We start from the raw sequence: 14,918 nt of genomic DNA on the forward strand, positions 1-14,918 counted from the left end.
AACAATATGAATTGCATGCTGGGATATGTTTTTAAAATGCATTTTTATAACTGGTAGTATTGATTTTTGGTTACACATTTTTTGATGTTTCAGTTATAATATGCTAGCATAATCATAACACCTGTATATCGAGCTAATCTCGTAAGAGGGATACCCACATATTTTCATTTGAATGTTTTACGACTTTTTACCGTTTCCGGCATATAAAATCTTATTTTGGTTCTGAGGTCACCTACAAAAATATGGAAAAGGTATCAAAATGCAGTGTAGGTAACATTTCAATGTATAATAATTATGTTAATTTTGAAGAAGCTATCATTTACAGAACAAAAGTTATAAGAGTGGAGGTAGAACTTTTTGAATGACCCTCGTTTTTTTTTTAATATCAAGGAGGTTCAATGCCCCCTGGGACAATTAGTGTTTCAATGGAGAATGAACTGTGCAAAAAATGCCACAATGAAATAAAATATGAAATAATATAATCTTCAGGAGATAGCAATGATTTCACAGAACAATCTGCTATCTTCATTTGAGCACTGACTTTACATAACCATCAGCTATCTTCAGTATTTAGCAATTACTTCACATAGCCATCAGCAATCTCAGTAAATAAATATGACTTTACATAGCCATCAGCTTATATCAATAGATAACAATGACATCATATGGCCATTTCTAAATTGGCAAATATCAAGTTGACAATTGATATAGTGCTATAACCCCCACCCTATCCTTAAACCCTAACCCTAAGCCCTAACTATAAATCTTAACCCTAAGTCCCAAACCAAAACCCTAATCCCTAACTTCAAGCAGTGCTCTTACCCTTACGCTCTGAAAACCCTAACTCGAACACCCTAACCCTAAGCCATTACCCTAAGTCCCAAACCCTAAACCCTAACCCTAACTACATGTAATTCGGTGGGTTGGCACTGTATTTAGCAGTTCGGCATATAGTAGATAGAAATGACTTCACATAGCCATCCGCTAACCGCAGTAGATAACAATTACCTAACAGAGCAACCCGCTATCTTAAGAAGATAGCAATGACTTCATTATAATCATCAGCTTTCTTTAGTAGTTGGCAATTACTCTATAGGCCTATTAGACATCAGCTAACTTCAGTAGATAATAATGACATCACATATACATTACCTAACTTCAGTAGATAACAATGATTTCATAGAGCCATCAGCTATCTTGAATAGGTAGCAATAACTTCACATAGCCATCAGCTAACATCAGTAGATATCAATGACATAACATAGCCATCAGCTATCTTTAGTAGATAGCTTCACACAGTAATATTCACCAGATAGCAATATGACTCAGCTATCTTCGGTAAATAGAAATGACATAGCCATCAGGTAACCTCTGTAGATAACAATGACTTCGCAGAGCAACCAGCTATTTTTAGTAGTTTGAAATGACTTCACAGAGCAATCGGCTATCTTCAGTGATAGCACTGGCTATCTTCAGTAGATAGCACTGACTTTACATAGCCAACAACTATCTTCACTAGCTAGATAGTAACGATTTCGCAGATATTCATTTGATAGCACTGACTTCACAAAGCCATCGGTTATCTTCAGTAGATAGTAATAACTTCAGAGCAGTCGGCTATCTTCATTTAATAGCATTGGATTCCCATAGTCATCAGTATATTAAATAGATATCATTGAGTTTACATAGCCGTCAGCTTTTCTAAGTAGATAGCAATACTTCACAGAGCAGCCAGGTATCTTCAGTAGATAGCAATGACTCCACAGAGACATCAGCTAACATCAGTAGATATTAATGACTTCTTATAGCCATCAGCTATCTTCAGTAGATAGCAATGACTTCATATAGTCATCAGCTACATTCAATACTTATCATAGCCATCAGCTATCTTTAGCAGATAGAAATGACTTCACATAGCCATCAGCTAACCTCAGTAGATAGCAATGACTTCACAGAGCAACCAGCTATCTTTAGTAGATAGCAATGCCTTCATATCCATGAGCTGTCTTTCGTAGTTGACAAGGACTCCATGTTAGACGTCAGCTATCTTCAGTAGATAATAATGACCTCACATATACATTACTTAACTTCAGTAGATAACAATGACTTCATATAGCCATCAGCTATCTTGAATAGATAGCAATAACTTCACATAGCCATCAGCTAACTTATAGCAAGGACATCACATCGCCATCAGCTATCTTCAGTAGATTCCCCACGAATACATCCACATCCGCACCCAACCTTCTTCTGAAGAAATTATTTTCCTTGATTATTAAGTTTTTGGGTATATAGCTTTCAATACCAAAATTATTTTGGCTCTGTACGATGCACACCCTTGGTCAGGGGCACCAGATGTACTGTCGCCCCCAGGCACCTTGACCTAAAGTAAGTAGGGGCGTCGTTAGACCAATCAGATGGGGGGGGTTGGTCGCCAAGGCGCTCAAGAATCTAAAAAGTAGTTTTGGGGGTGATTATTAAAAAAAAAATTCATTATTAACTACTTTTACAATAACAATATTGTATTAACAACAACTTCCGCACATTGAATTTTTATATGGCTTTTGTAATCTGCCGACAATCCTATAGGTTTTGCCGACAACAGTCACTTTTGCCAACAAAATTAAGAATTGGAGGAGGGGTGTCTCACCCCATACCACCCACCCCCTTCTAGCGGCAGCCCGCAAAGCTACGCCACCGCAATCAAAAATGAATGACGGGGCACCATACTAGCATATAGGCCTATTCCTTCCTTTAGTTTCATGTTTTTGTCCTTTTGGAGTGTCCTCTTTCATGATATACGTCGTATCTTTTAATTTTCTCTGTTTAATGAACGTAACATTTACATAGAAAAACCATATAGTGACCGATTTTTTTTTGGAACAGAAATCGCATGTACTCAAAATGGTTCGTGGCCGAATTGGCGTGGGACCGAATTGGTTTGGGTGCGAATCGACCTGGCTCTCAGGAAGGGTATGGTCGAGGACTCAGGGAATCTACTGAAAGCCACAATTAATGTACGATTTTTTACAGATTTGTTTTCAAACGTTTTTTTGCAACTTTGTCGTATAATGTTTACACATGTGCCAAACTTACACTTAACTCATGTTTTGGTTTTACTTTTACGCTTGCTTGTGCGATATTATACATGTACGTGAGTATAGGCCTAAGTTATGAAATCTTATAATTTGTCTTACACTTATATTCTGCATGCTCTTTATTCATCAATTTTTTTTCTGCTTAGTTCTACACGAATGTATGAAAGAGGGTGGGTAGGGGGTGTTTGTATGTATGTAATTGTTTTTATTAGATAAATTATGAAACTTTAGGCTATTAGGTTAAGGGGTGTGTTTGTTCATGCCTTTTTGGCCTTCTGAACATCTCCTCATTCAAATGTGTACATGTTTTGCTGTTATTGTACTGTTGTATTTTGAATGAAATCAAGATTGATTGATTGACTGATTGATTGATAATTGGATTCAGACAAATTTGGTGTGATTGCAGGACAACATAATAGAAAATATATGATTTTCACACATTTCAGATTTTTGCAGTATTTAGGGAGCGATCATTATTTACGCCAGCAAATGGAGATGGAGGATTTTCATATTTTTTCTCGATATTTCTTACGTTCCCCCTTATGAAAATTTCAGGTTCCCCCCACCAATCAGGTAAAAAGATTGATGTTCTCCTCCCCTACTAAAAACAAGTACTTGGTCTTTTTTGTTTTTGATTTGTTTTTATCGAATGCTTTCGGTTGACACTTGTACTGGTTCTCACATTATTCAGTCAGATTTTTACAGCACTAAAATCATAGATTTACTTTTTAAAGTTAACAAGTCACTGTACAACTGAGCATGTGATGCCGCGATGTAGGCCTACAAAAGTATAAAAACAAGTTGGAAATTATTATGGAGGGGAATGACGTTTCTTACTTCCCTTTGAACATGGAATTGCTGCAAGAATATCATGGGCGTGTCGCATACCAAAGACATCGACAGGGGATCCAGGGGGCTCAAGACTATAGGCCTCTGTTGGGGTTCAGAGGCAGAGCCTCAGTGGAATGCCCCCCGAAAAATTGACATTCGACTATTTAGGACTAATTTGATGCATTCTGGTGTGATCTAGAAAACTAATAATGGTTAAGTGCATAATATGGCCTATAAAGTTAGGCGCACCAGGTGCATAACAGGAGGGGGGAGTGGCGAATTCCCCAAACGTGTTTGTGGGGAGTGAAAATGTTTATCATTTGATGTCGGTTTCACCGAAGTATTGTCTTTTTTGGAATGAGCGTACAAAATATAGACCACTTTAGTCATTTTTGGCGATATTAGCAACTTGACTAAAATAAACTAATTATTTTTGAAATTTTAGGTTAAAGCAATAAAAAGGGGTTATCGGATATGCATGGGGGTAACTTCAAATTTGGTGTGTTCATTCAAGACATTTGATTTTTGTGTGGAAATTTTTCAGTAATTTTTGTGCAGAGTTGACCCAAAAATTTAAAGTACGACGTATATCAAGTTGTTGCGATGGATGTTTGGATCAAAAGTCAATACAACATTTTTCTGAGACCTCTGGTTTTTGACCGATGAACTTTTGAAATTAATAGTATAGGCATAATGCATGTTTTCAGTGATTTTGGGCATTGTGGACAAACATGGAGCCTCTTTCATAATCTTGAGCAGTTTCTTGCATTACAAAATTTTGTATTACACTTTATATTATTGATATACAAGCTTTAATTTTAAACTATTAGGAGAATTCAAAGTGAAGGCAGTTTCCATGGCAACGGCCATATATACTTATTTTAAAGCAAATTCTCCTAGTAAAATTCAGCAAATTTCTCAGTAAAATAAAAAATGGGCGTAAATGGGGCCACGATCTAAAGAAGGGGCAAGTTTTGAGAGGAAAATAATAATAATAAAACAATTTTTAAAATTTAAAAAAAGAAAGAATATAACACACGGTGAACCCTCTTAAGAATGTAAGCATTAAAATAACACCTTTTCTCGCACACCAGGATGATTAATTTCTAATTTTTTCATAATTTCTCTATTATTCATAACGTGCGTCACCCATTAGGATTTCACGTTTAAATAGCTTTACTATATCAAATTATATCAGTGACATTAAAAATATCGTATTGGACATATTTTTCGTATAATTACTCACAATATTCGCCCATTGGCTTACTGAACAGAGCTAGATACTTATTATTTTGTGTGATAAAAATCGATGATCGAATATAACTTTTTCGCATGGTACCGATACCAATAGGAATATCCGATTCATAATTGAAGAGTATGGGATAAAACTGGACACTTCACCCCGCACACTTTCACCACGTATATTTTCAAGCGGCTCGCATACTTTCTCCCCAGCACACTCTCATCCTGTATGCGCATTCGCCCCCTAAGGCTGCGTTCACATAGAAGTATATTATTCGGGTATACGGTGCACGTTTTTGCAGGTGCACGCGTATAGCTCAAATCGAGCAAGGCAATTTCATAGTACCGGGTCACATAAGGCTACGATCGCATAGAAGTATACTATTCGGGTATACGATGCACGTTTTGCCGGTGCACGCGTATAGCTTAAATCGAGCAAGGTAATTTCATAGTACCGGGTCACATAAGAGCTATTCGAAAAGGCCGTTTTCCTGCGTATAGTTTAGTAGAGTTGGAATCGTGCGTGTTAGATATTAGTGCAGCGTGTACCGTCCTAAGGTTAAAAACCTAAACCATATGTGGGTAAATTCATTTTTTAATAGATGCACTATCTAATTCTGCACATTATGACACCTCATTGAATGCAATGTGACCTCAAGAAGTAAAGTTACAAGCATTTGATAAGACGAAGAAAATGGGTAAACTGACATACTCGCTATCCGCTATACGAAATACGCTCATTCGATCAGGCTGAGTTCACATAGTATACTCCTATATGAACTCAGCCTGAATGAATGAGCGTATTTCGTCGAATACCGTATACCGTATACTTCTATGTGAACTCAGCCTTAATGATCAAGCTATTCTATGTTCAAAATGGGAAGAATGGGTCGGTCGGTCGATTTTTTAAACCTTTAAAGTATTAAATATTGTGTCATCCATTAGGGACATTTATCACTTTTTACTACTGGATACTTGTTAGATAATCAATTTAAGACTAGTCTTTCAAAACAAATTAAAAAAAACCACGTGAATTTTTTTGAAAATATTTTGTAAAAAAATCCCAATTCGACTTTTTTTCTTTCTTCGATAGATATTAACCGGAGGTAAATTATATCCATATAATTATGCGAAAAAAATCCGGATAAAAGAGCTTTTCCGCCAGTGTAACCGCCAAAACGCATAACGTAACAAAAAGTTAGACCCACTCGAATCTTTTTCTTTCTTCGATAAATATTAACTGGCGGTCAAGTCATGTCCATATATGCGAAAAAATCCGGATAAAAGAGCTTTTCCGATAGTGTAACCTCCAAAACGCATAACGTAACAAAAAGTTAGACCCACTCGAATCTTTTTCTTTCTTCGATAAATATTAACTGGAGGTCAAGTGATGTCAATATATGCGAAAAAATCCGGATAAAAGAGCTTTTCCGACAGTGTAACCTCCAAAACGCATAACGTAACAAAAAGTTAGACCCACTCGAATCTTTTTCTTTCTTCGATAAATAATAACTGGAGGTCAAGTGATGTCCATATATGCGAAAAAATCCGGATAAAAGAACTTTTCCGACAGTGTAACCTCCAAAACGCATAACGTAACAAAAAGTTAGACCCTCTCGAATCTTTTTTCTTTCTTCGATAAATATAAACCGGAGGTCAATTCAAGTCGATATGTGCAAAAAAATCCGGATAAAAGAAATTTATATAGAGCTCAAAACTCGAAAAAACAAGTTTGTTACGTTATGCGTCGGAGTACTAAAAACACATACAAAGAGGGACAAATTTTAGCATGGCTGACGCATAACGTAACAAAATTTTATTTTTGTTCCAAAGTGGTCCAAAACACCAGGAATTTGCTTTTTTCTTCCATTGATAATCATCGGAGGTCAAATCAAGTCGATTCATGCAAAAAAATCCGGATAAAGCAAACTTTTAGACATGTAAAATCGTCAAAACGCATAACGTAACAAAAAGTTAGACCCACTCGAATCTTTTTCTTTCTTCGATAAATATCAACCGGAGGTCAAGTCATGTCCATATATGCGAAAAAATCCGGATAAAAGAGCTTTTCCGACAGTATAACCTCGAAAACGCATAACGTAACAAAAAGTTAGACCCACTCGAATCTTTTTCTTTCTTCGATAAATATTAACTGGAGGTCAAGTCATGTCCATATATGCGAAAAAATCCGGATAAAAGAGGTTTTCCGACAGTGTAACCTCCAAAACGCATAACGTAACAAAAGTTAGACCCACTCGAATCTTTTTTTTCTTCGATAAATATCAACCGGGGTCAAGTCATGTCCATATATGCGAACAAATCCGGATAAAAGAGCTTTTCCGACAGTGTAACCTCGAAAACGCATAACGTAACAAACAGTTAGACCCACTCGAATCTTTTTTTCTTTCTTCGATAAATATTAACGGGATGTCAAGTCATGCGAAAAAATCCGGATAAAAGAGCTTTTCCGACAGTGTAACCTCGAAAACGCATAACGTAACAAAAAGTTAGACCCACTCCAATCTTTTTCTTTCTTCGATAAATATTACCTGGAGGTCAAGTCATGTCCATATATGCGAAAAAATCCAGGAAAAAAGAGCTTTTCCGACAGTATAACCTCCAAAACGCATAACGTAACAAAAAGTTAGACCCACTCGAATCTTTTTCTTTCTTCGATAAATATTACCTGGAGGTCAAGTCATGTCCATATATGCGAAGAAATCCGGATAAAAGAGCTTTTTAATCAGTGTAACCTCCAAAACGCATAACGTAACAAAAAGTTAGACCCACTCGAATCTTTTTCTTTCTTCGAAAAATATTACCTGGAGGTCAAGTCATGTCCATATATGCGAAAAAATCCGGATAAAAGAGGTTTTCCGACAGCGTAACCTCCAAAACGCATAACGTAACAAAAAGTTAGACCCACTCGAATCTTTTTCTTTCTTCGATAAATATCAACCGGAGGTCAAGTCATGTCCATATATGCGAAAATATCCGGATAAAAGAGGTTTTCCGACAGTGTAACCTCCAAAACGCATAACGTAACAAAAAGTTAGACCCACTCGAATCTTTTTCTTTCCTCGATAAATATCAACCGGAGGTCAAGTCATGTCCATATATGCGAAAAATCCGGATAAAGAGCTTTTCCGATAGTGTAACCTCCAAAACGCATAACGTAACAAAAGTTAGACCCACTCGAATCTTTTTCTTTCTTCGATAAATATTAACTGGAGGTCAAGTGATGTCCATATATGCGCAAAAATCCGGATAAAAGAGCTTTTCCGACAGTGTAACCTCCAAAACGCAAAACGTAAAAAAAAGTTAGACCCACTCGAATCTTTTTCTTTCTTCGATAAATATCAACCGGAGGTCAAGTCATGTCCATATGCGAAAAAATCCGGATAAAAGAGGTTTTCCGACAGCGTAACCTCCAAAACGCATAACGTAACAAAAAGTTAGACCCAATCGAATCTTTTCTTTCTTCAATAAATATCAACCGGAGGTCAAGTTATGTCCATATATGCGAAAAAATACGGATAAAAGAGGTTTTCCGATAGTGTAACCTCCAAAACGCATAACGTAACAAAAAGTTAGACCCACTCGAATCTTTTTCTTTCTTCGATAAATATCAACCGGAGGTCAAGTCATGTCTATATATGCGAAAAAATCCGGATAAAAGAGGTTTTCCGACAGTGTAACCTCCAAAACGCATAACGTAACAAAAAGTTATACCCACTCGAATCTTTTTCTTTCTTCGATAAATATCAACCGGAGGTCAAGTCATGTCCATATAATGCGAAAAAATCCGGATAAAGAGGTTTTCCGACAGCGTAACCTCCAAAACGCATAACGTAACAAAAAGTTAGACCCACTCGAATCTTTTTCTTTCTTCGATAAATATCAACCGGAGGTCAAGTCATGTCCATATATGCGAAAATATCCGGATAAAAGAAGTTTTCCGACAGTGTAACCTCCAAAACGCATAACGTAACAAAAAGTTAGACCCACTCGAATCTTTTTTCTTTCCTCGATAAATATCAACCGGAGGTCAAGTCATGTCCATATATGCGAAAAAATCCGGATAAAGGAGGTTTTCCGACAGTGTAACCTCCAGAACGCATAACGTAACAAAAAATTAGACCCACTCCAAACTTTTTTTTCTTCGATAATTAGGAACGGGAGGTCAAGTCAAGTCGATTCATGCAAAAAAATCCGGATAAAAGTAATTTATAGAGCTCAAAACTCGAAAAACAAGTTTGTTACGTTATGCGTCGGAGTACTAAAAACACATACAAAAGGGACAACTTTTAGCATGACTGACGCATAACGTAACAAAATTTTATTTTTGCTCCAAAGTGTTCCAAAACGCCTGGAAATTGCTTTTCTTATTCCATTGATAATCATTGGAGGTCAAATCAAGTCGATTCTTGAAAAAATCCGGATAAAGGAACATTTTCGACATGTAAACCATCAAAACGCATAACGTAACAAAAAGTTAGACCCATTCGAATCTTTTTCTTTCTTCAATAAATATCAACCGGAGGTCAAGTCATGTGCATATATGCGAAAAATTACGGATAAAGAGGTTTTCCGACAGTGTAACCTCCAAAACGCATAACGTAACAAAAAGTTAGACCCACTCCAATCTTTTTCTTTCTTCGATAAATATTAACTGGAGGTCAAGTGATGTCCATATATGCGAAAAAATCCAGATAAAAGAGGTTTTCCGACAGTGTAACCTCCAAAACGCATAACGTAACAAAAAGTTAGACCCACTCGAATCTTTTTCTTTCTTCGATAAATATCAACCGGAGGTCAAGTCATGTCCATATATGCGAAAAAATCCGGATAAAAGAGGTTTTCCGACAGGGTAACCTCCAAAACGCATAACGTAACAAAATGTTAGACCCACTCGAATCTTTTTCTTTCTTCGATAAATATCAACCGGAGGTCAAGTCATGTCCATATATGCGAAAATATCCGGATAAAGAGGTTTTCCGACAGTGTAACCTCCAAAACGCATAACGTAACAAAAAGTTAGACCCACTCGAATCTTTTTCTTTCTTCGATAAATATCAACCGGAGGTCAAGTCATGTCCATATATGCGAAAATATCCGGATAAAAGAGGTTTTCCGACAGTGTAACCTCCAAAACGCATAACGTAACAAAAAGTTAGACCCACTCGAATCTTTTTCTTTCTTCGATAAATATCAACCGGAGGTCAAGTCATGTCCATATATGCGAAAAAATCCGGATAAAGAGGTTTTCCGACAGTGTAACCTCCAAAACGCATAACGTAACAAAAAGTTAGACCCACTCGAATCTTTTTCTTTCTTCGATAAAGATCAAACGGAGGGAAAGTCATGTCCATATATGCGAAAAAATCCGGATAAAAGAGGTTTTCCGACAGTGTAACCTCCAAAACGCATAACGTAACAAAAGTTAGACCCACTCGAATCTTTTCTTTCTTCGATAAATATCAACCGGAGGTCAAGTCATGTCCATATATGCGAAAAAATCCGGATAAAAGAGGTTTTCCGACAGTGTAACCTCAAAAACGCATAACGTAACAAAAAGTTAGACCCACTCGAATCTTTTTCTTTCTTCGATAAATATCAACCGGAGGTCAAGTCATGTCCATATATGCGAAAAAATCCGGATAAAGAGATTTTCCGACAGTGTAACCTCCAAAACGCATAACGTAACAAAAAGTTAGACCCACTCGAATCTTTTTCTTTCTTCGATAAATATCAACCGGAGGTCAAGTCATGTGCATATATGCGAAAAATCCGGATAAAAGAGGTTTTCCGACAGGGTAACCTCCAAAACGCATAACGTAACAAAAAGTTAGACCCACTCAAATCTTTTTCTTTCTTCGATAAATATCAACCGGAGGTCAAGTCATGTCCATATATGCGAAAATGCACATGAGGTTTTCCGACAGTGTAACCTCGAAAACGCATAACGTAACAAAAAGTTAGACCCACTCGAATCTTTTTCTTTCTTCGATAAATATCAACCGGAGGTCAAGTCATGTCCATATATGCGAAAATATCCGGATAAAAGAGGTTTTCCGACAGTGTAACCTCCAAAACGCATAACGTAACAAAAAATTAGACCCACTCGAATCTTTTTCTTTCTTCGATAAATATCAACCGGAGGTCAAGTCATGTCCATATATGCGAAAAAATCCGGATAAAAGAGGTTTTCCGACAGTGTAACGTCCAGAACGCATAACGTAACAAAAAGTTAGACCCACTCGAATCTTTTTATTTCTTCGATAAATATAAACCGGAAGGCAATTCAAGTCGATTCGTGCAAAAAAATCCGGATAAATGTTATTTATAGTTGGACTACTTCAAACATAAGATCTTTGAAGTATTCGTTATTTTTAAATTTGCATATAGGAGACAAATATGGTGTGGACGAGATAGCATTGGCCGAGTTTTGACTTGAACAGAAGGAGGAACGACTCTTACATAAAATCTTTTAAGTATTTGTTATTTTTGAATTTTTTTTATTTCGGGGGACAAATTTGGTGTGGACGAGATAGCATGGGCCGAGTTTTGACATGAACAGAAGGAAAACGACTTCCAACATATTGAATTTTTGAAGTATTTGTTATTTTTGAATTTTTATTTCGGGGACAAATTTGGTGTGGACGAGATAGCATGGGCCGAGTTTTGACTTGAACAGAGGGAGGGACGACTTCCAACATATTGAATTTTTGAAGTATTTGTTATATTTGAAATTTTTATTTCGGGGACAAATTTGGTGTGGACGAGATAGCATGGGCCGAGTTTTGACATGAACAGAAGGAAAACGACTTCCAACATATTGAATTTTTGAAGTATTTGTTATTTTTGAAATTTTTATTTCGGGGACAAATTTGGTGTGGACGAGATAGCATGGGCCGAGTTTGACTTGATCAGAGGGAGGGGCGACTTTCAACATATTGAATTTTTGAAATATTTGTTATATTTGAAATTTTTATTTCAGGGGACAAATTTGGTGTGGACGATATAGCATGGGCGGAGTTTTTACTTGAACAGAGGGAGGGACGACTTCCAACATAAAATCTTTCAAGTATTTGTCATTTTTGAACATTTTAAGGAGGGGGCAAATTTGGTGTGGACGAGATAGCATGGGCCGAGTTTTGACTTGAACAGAAGGAGGGACGACTTCCAACATATTGAATTTTTGAAGTATTTGTTATTTTTGAAATTTTTATTTCGGGGGACAAATATGGTGTGGACGAGATTACAGGGACCGAGTTTTGACTTGAACAGAGGGAGGGACGACGTCCAACATAAAATCTTTTAAGTATTTGTTATTTTTGAATTTTTTTTATTTCGGGGGACAAATTTGGTGTGGACGAGATAGCATGGGCCAAGTTTTGACTTGAACAGAGGAGGAGGACTTCCAACATAAAATCTTTGAAGTATTTGTCAATTCTGATCATTTTAATTTTTTTGTTACGTTATGCGACGAGCAGCCAAAAAGTTGTCCCTTTTCCTTAGTGCCAAACGGTTTTGAACGCATAACGTAACAATTTGTTATGTTATGCGATTTTGTTACGTTATGCGTCGTTACAGACGTGCATGGACGGTCTACCCCGATAGTGGTAGCTGTACAATAAATGACTACGCACCAGAACCCAGTAGCCCTGGACCATACACTGGTGAAGACGGTTTCTGGGGATATTTTGAGGTAAGAAAACAGTAGCCTGAATCCTTCTGGCCGCGCCTCTTTTTTTTTATCCACAATCCTTCACAATCCTTCACGTTGCCTTATTCGAGCAATACAGCACAGTGGAGCGGCCGTGCATGAGTATTCGAGGACTGGATGATCGAGTCTAATAAAAACATTACTCAAAATTGGGTAATCAGGAAAGGAAGTTGTAGAAGCTCATTTGGTGATCCCAGCGAAAGTATAAAAATATTGTGATTGTGAAAAGGTATTTTTGAAATGAATACTTTGGCAAAAGAATAGGAAAACAGCAGTATTGACAAAATTATGGCCTCATTCAAATACAAATACATGTACTTAATTTCGCTGCTTTTAAGTAGAGATATTACAGTTTCATGTAAAAGTTCCTATTTCGTTTCATCTTCATTAGATTTGCACCAAACTCAAGGCAGGTATGACTGTGTACAGAGATGATCAGAGAAAGGTTCCATTTGGTTGTGATGGCATTGAATGGGTCGGTTATGATGATTATTCCAGTTTTTCAGAGAAGGTAAATCATTTTCTTCAAATTAAGTTAAAACAAACGCATTCTGATAGAAGCTAGTAAAATAGATAAACATGATACCATGCCCTACAAAAAGAGCAACCAATAACCACAATTGTAATCATAATCATGATAATTATTAAATTTTAACTGATCCTGAAAAAGCTCAAAGCTTATCTAAACTGAAAAGGGCTCATAACTCGGCAGCAAAACTGCGCATCTGCATTGACTTCCCATCAGAAAACGTATCATTTTGAAGATCACTTAACTATTTACTTCCCAGAATTACTCAAACTTAACCATACTGATGCTCGGCTACACTCAAACTTCTCTAAGTTCCTAAAAAACAAAGATTTTCGGTGGTAGAGCGTTGCGTATCGCCGGACATATATATGTCTATAAATATTCGGAAAGCGCTTTTCAAGAGTTGGACATCGCATGTTTTATTTTATGATTGACCACTAAGCTATTTTTAGTTGTAATTGTGAGAAACATATTATTAGTAAATAGTTGTGTTTTGTGCCACTCTGCAAATTTCACTTGGCATAAGACTCACTTTTATTTCGTTCTCACGCTGTTGTTTGCAAGCTCTTGCAGTACTTATTTAAAATAAATGTGCTTGATATTATGCATTTTATGACATTGGTATTGCATTTCTGATTTGTTTCAATTATATGTTTTTAATTATGTAAACGCTAACATGCTAAGTTAATTCTTAGCACAAGCAACCAAAAAAACAACAACATCCGATCTATTTGCTGAAAAGAAGCCCCGCATCGTTCTCAAAATGCGGAATTGCTCTTTATTATGATAAGCTACCGTATATTTGCTCATACATGTGAGTACATTGATAATATGTACCCTAGTAAAATTGATAAAAGGTTGCATTAATCATTTCATAGCGAGTGTGTAGAAGAATTCAGATATCTCAGATCAGGGAAGTGAGACAGACTTCCCTGCTCATATATACTTTTTTAGGTCCCGTGGTACTTGAGTAATGTTGTAAAAAGGGCTGAAACAACAACAGTAAAAATAATCAAGCACGTTTTCAGAGTATATGATTTGTAGAATGAACTTTTGCAAAACATCAAAGTTTTATTTGTCAATAATATATAGATTTGAATAATGCAAATTTTTTTTTTTTGGCCGCTTCGCCCAACAACAGTAGTGTACTCTTAAATAGATGAGAGGTATTATGCTAGGTTTTCAATTATACTGACAAGTGTACTGTATACAGGCTAATTACATCCAATGGGGAGGTCAAGCTGGGCTTTTCTCAGAAGGTCTTGGTGGCGGCATGGTATGGGCATTAGATTTGGATGACTTTACTGGCAACTTGTGCGATAATGGACCGTGGCCATTGATGAGGAATGTCAGGACATTAATTCGAGAAGGTAAAGCTATAATTTATTTTGGGTGTCTGTTGTATACTGGTGTTTTTAAGTGATTGTCTTGTGTTGCATAGGAAACGAACAATAGATATGAGATAGTACAAACTATAATTGTCTTTTAT

The 14,918-nt window shown here is 36.6% G+C and overlaps 1 protein-coding gene across 1 annotated transcript in view; it reads left to right on the forward strand.

Annotated features, from left to right (window-relative positions):
- Positions 1–14,918, forward strand: part of LOC140140005 (chitotriosidase-1-like) — a 41,833-nt gene that overhangs the window by 25,496 nt on the left and 1,419 nt on the right. Inside the window, exons 8-10 of the mRNA XM_072161816.1 lie at positions 12,767–12,882; positions 13,292–13,411; positions 14,643–14,799. Of these exons, the coding sequence (XP_072017917.1) occupies positions 12,767–12,882; positions 13,292–13,411; positions 14,643–14,799 (393 nt within the window). The remainder of the gene's footprint in view (positions 1–12,766; positions 12,883–13,291; positions 13,412–14,642; positions 14,800–14,918) is intronic.

This window comes from Amphiura filiformis, chromosome 18, assembly GCF_039555335.1.
Source record: "Amphiura filiformis chromosome 18, Afil_fr2py, whole genome shotgun sequence".
Lineage (NCBI taxonomy): Eukaryota > Metazoa > Echinodermata > Ophiuroidea > Amphilepidida > Amphiuridae > Amphiura > Amphiura filiformis.